The 2,139-nt window shown below is 43.1% G+C and overlaps 1 protein-coding gene across 2 annotated transcripts in view; it reads left to right on the top strand.

Moving 5' to 3' along the window:
• The first annotated feature begins 414 nt into the window (after positions 1–414).
• The window catches only part of KIAA0319 (KIAA0319 ortholog), a 34,157-nt gene continuing 32,432 nt past the window's right edge, over positions 415–2,139 (top strand). For both annotated transcript variants that reach the window (XM_010564438.1, XM_010564439.1), the window contains exon 1: positions 415–1,122. In XM_010564438.1, the coding sequence (XP_010562740.1) occupies positions 430–1,122 (693 nt within the window). In that variant the 5' untranslated portion in view covers positions 415–429. The remainder of the gene's footprint in view (positions 1,123–2,139) is intronic.

Here is a 2,139-nt window from a genome sequence, read left to right on the forward strand (position 1 = left end):
GTAATGCAAGTACCCCATGATTTTTGTGTTCCCTGCTCTGTTCATGCTTTTAATTATTGGCAGCTCACTTTCATCTCTATGTATTTGTATTTGTAGCAAGGGAGTAAGAAGTACTTCGCAAAACATATCAAGATCCTACACTGAAAAATCCTCTAAAGTACAAATACTACTGCAAAGGGACATGCTGGAAAAAAAAGTGGTGGTGATGTTAGTGAAAGGAAATGACCTTATTTAAGCAGGGTGCTACCTGTCTTTATCTTGTCTCCTGTGATAAGCCATTTTTGGTCACAGTAAACTATATTATGGCTTGGTTGTACTGTTGTGCCTTATGTTGGTGGTGTTGTTTCAGGTTCCAGTTGTGAGCAGTGCAGAGAAGGAGCCACGTACTCAGGTGCAATAATATCTCCCAACTTAGAAACCACTAAAATTATGCGAGTTCCTCATGCTATGTCAGTGTCTGACTGCATCGCAGCATGTTGTGACCTGTCTGGTTGTGACTTGTCCTGGATGTTTGAACGACGCTGTTACATCGTGAACTGCCAACACAAGGAGAATTGTGAACCTAAAAAAATTGAAACTGTAAAGTCCTATCTGACTTTTGTGCTGAGGCCTTCTCAGAGGCCAGCCTCGCTGCTAGGATTTGGACAAGTGATCCCAAGCATGGTCCACTCTGTGGGACTCCAGAATGAGCCATCTGAGGAAGTGAGTAGCCTCAAGGAGCTGTCTCTGCTTGGCAAAGATCCCAGCCTTGAGGAGATACCCGAATATATTGATGATTATAAAGAGTTGGAGCAGGACCCCTTTCAGGTGAGCATCAAACATGAGCAGAAGGAGAGCACGGATTATGCTGACTGGGGCCTGATGGTGCCAGGTGAAAACGGCTTCAACTCTTCGGTGGGTGATGATGTAGATAACCAGGAAGACTTTGCTGAAAAGAAAGGGGATGCTGGGAAGGTGGAAAGCCTTCTGAATAAAACCAGCTCTGAACTGAACTCTGTCACTGAACACTCCACAGAGAGGTTGTCATCTCTCCCAGAGATTACACCATCCCCCGGGAAGACATTTGAAAGTGAAGCAGCTGTTCAACTTCTTGCACAGCCTGATGATGCTTTGCAAAAAGAGGTATGTTTGCCCCTCAGGAAGCAGGCGGAGTATGGTGAGGCCACTTTGCAATTGTTTTGGGTTTCAAATCATATTAGGTTATTGCTTTGTAATGTAACCCTAACACTCAAATGACTTACAGTCTTGTTACAGTGTAGAAAAGGCTGAAAGGGAGAGGGTTGTCTTAATAGGCAAATGAATCGCTAAAGGACTCTCTTCTGTCAGGTGATAAGGAGCAGAGCTCCTTTTGGGACACTGTGGGGTTTCCTTGGAAGTGTACAGATGAGGGGGCTTGGACCTGATATAATAGTGTTATGGTATTCTTCCCTTCTGACCCTTGGTGACTCATTAGAAGAAGTTAGCTGAGCAACACTAGTGGACCATCTAGTATCCAAAGGCCAAGACCAGTAAACGTAAGTTCCTCCATCAATAAAATTAAGCCTGTTTTATGGGTTTTATGCTACTACTGCACAGTGGTGTTACAGATATAAAGGTGCTCAGTAAACACCTTTTATAATGCTTTTAAAATGTATAAGAGAGGCAAGGTACATAAGGAGGGACAGTGGTGGTTTTGGACCATGATGTACAGCAGGATAAAGTGGATGAGGTGTTTTTGTTCTCAAAATACTTTTCTTGAGTCTGGCAATAAGAAAAATAAGCTAAATGCTTAAAACCTAATTTAGATACTTAAGATGCACCTGTTCTCTATTTATGCCAACCAATTTGATCAGTTGAGACCAAAGGGTCTCTGGTTCCTTAAGAACAGGGTGGGATCAGTTGGAAAGTTGAAACAGGCTGTCAAGTCAACATTTACTGGGTTTGACACACGCACCTGCTAGAGCGAAGAGGAAATGAAGCAATGTTAGCTGGATTGCTCCAAATTCCACGAGATTCTGTAACCAGCAACTACCTATCTCTTGCTGTAAAAGTGATAATTTATTGACATTACTGTAGGGAAGAAAAATACATGTAAAAAAGTTGCATGAAATCTGTGACAACTGAGGTTCTTGGGGGGGGGGGGGGGGGGTGAAAGGGGGA

The sequence above is a fragment of the Haliaeetus leucocephalus genome, unplaced genomic scaffold, assembly GCF_000737465.1.
Source record: "Haliaeetus leucocephalus isolate CR32 unplaced genomic scaffold, Haliaeetus_leucocephalus-4.0 Scaffold179, whole genome shotgun sequence".
Lineage (NCBI taxonomy): Eukaryota > Metazoa > Chordata > Aves > Accipitriformes > Accipitridae > Haliaeetus > Haliaeetus leucocephalus.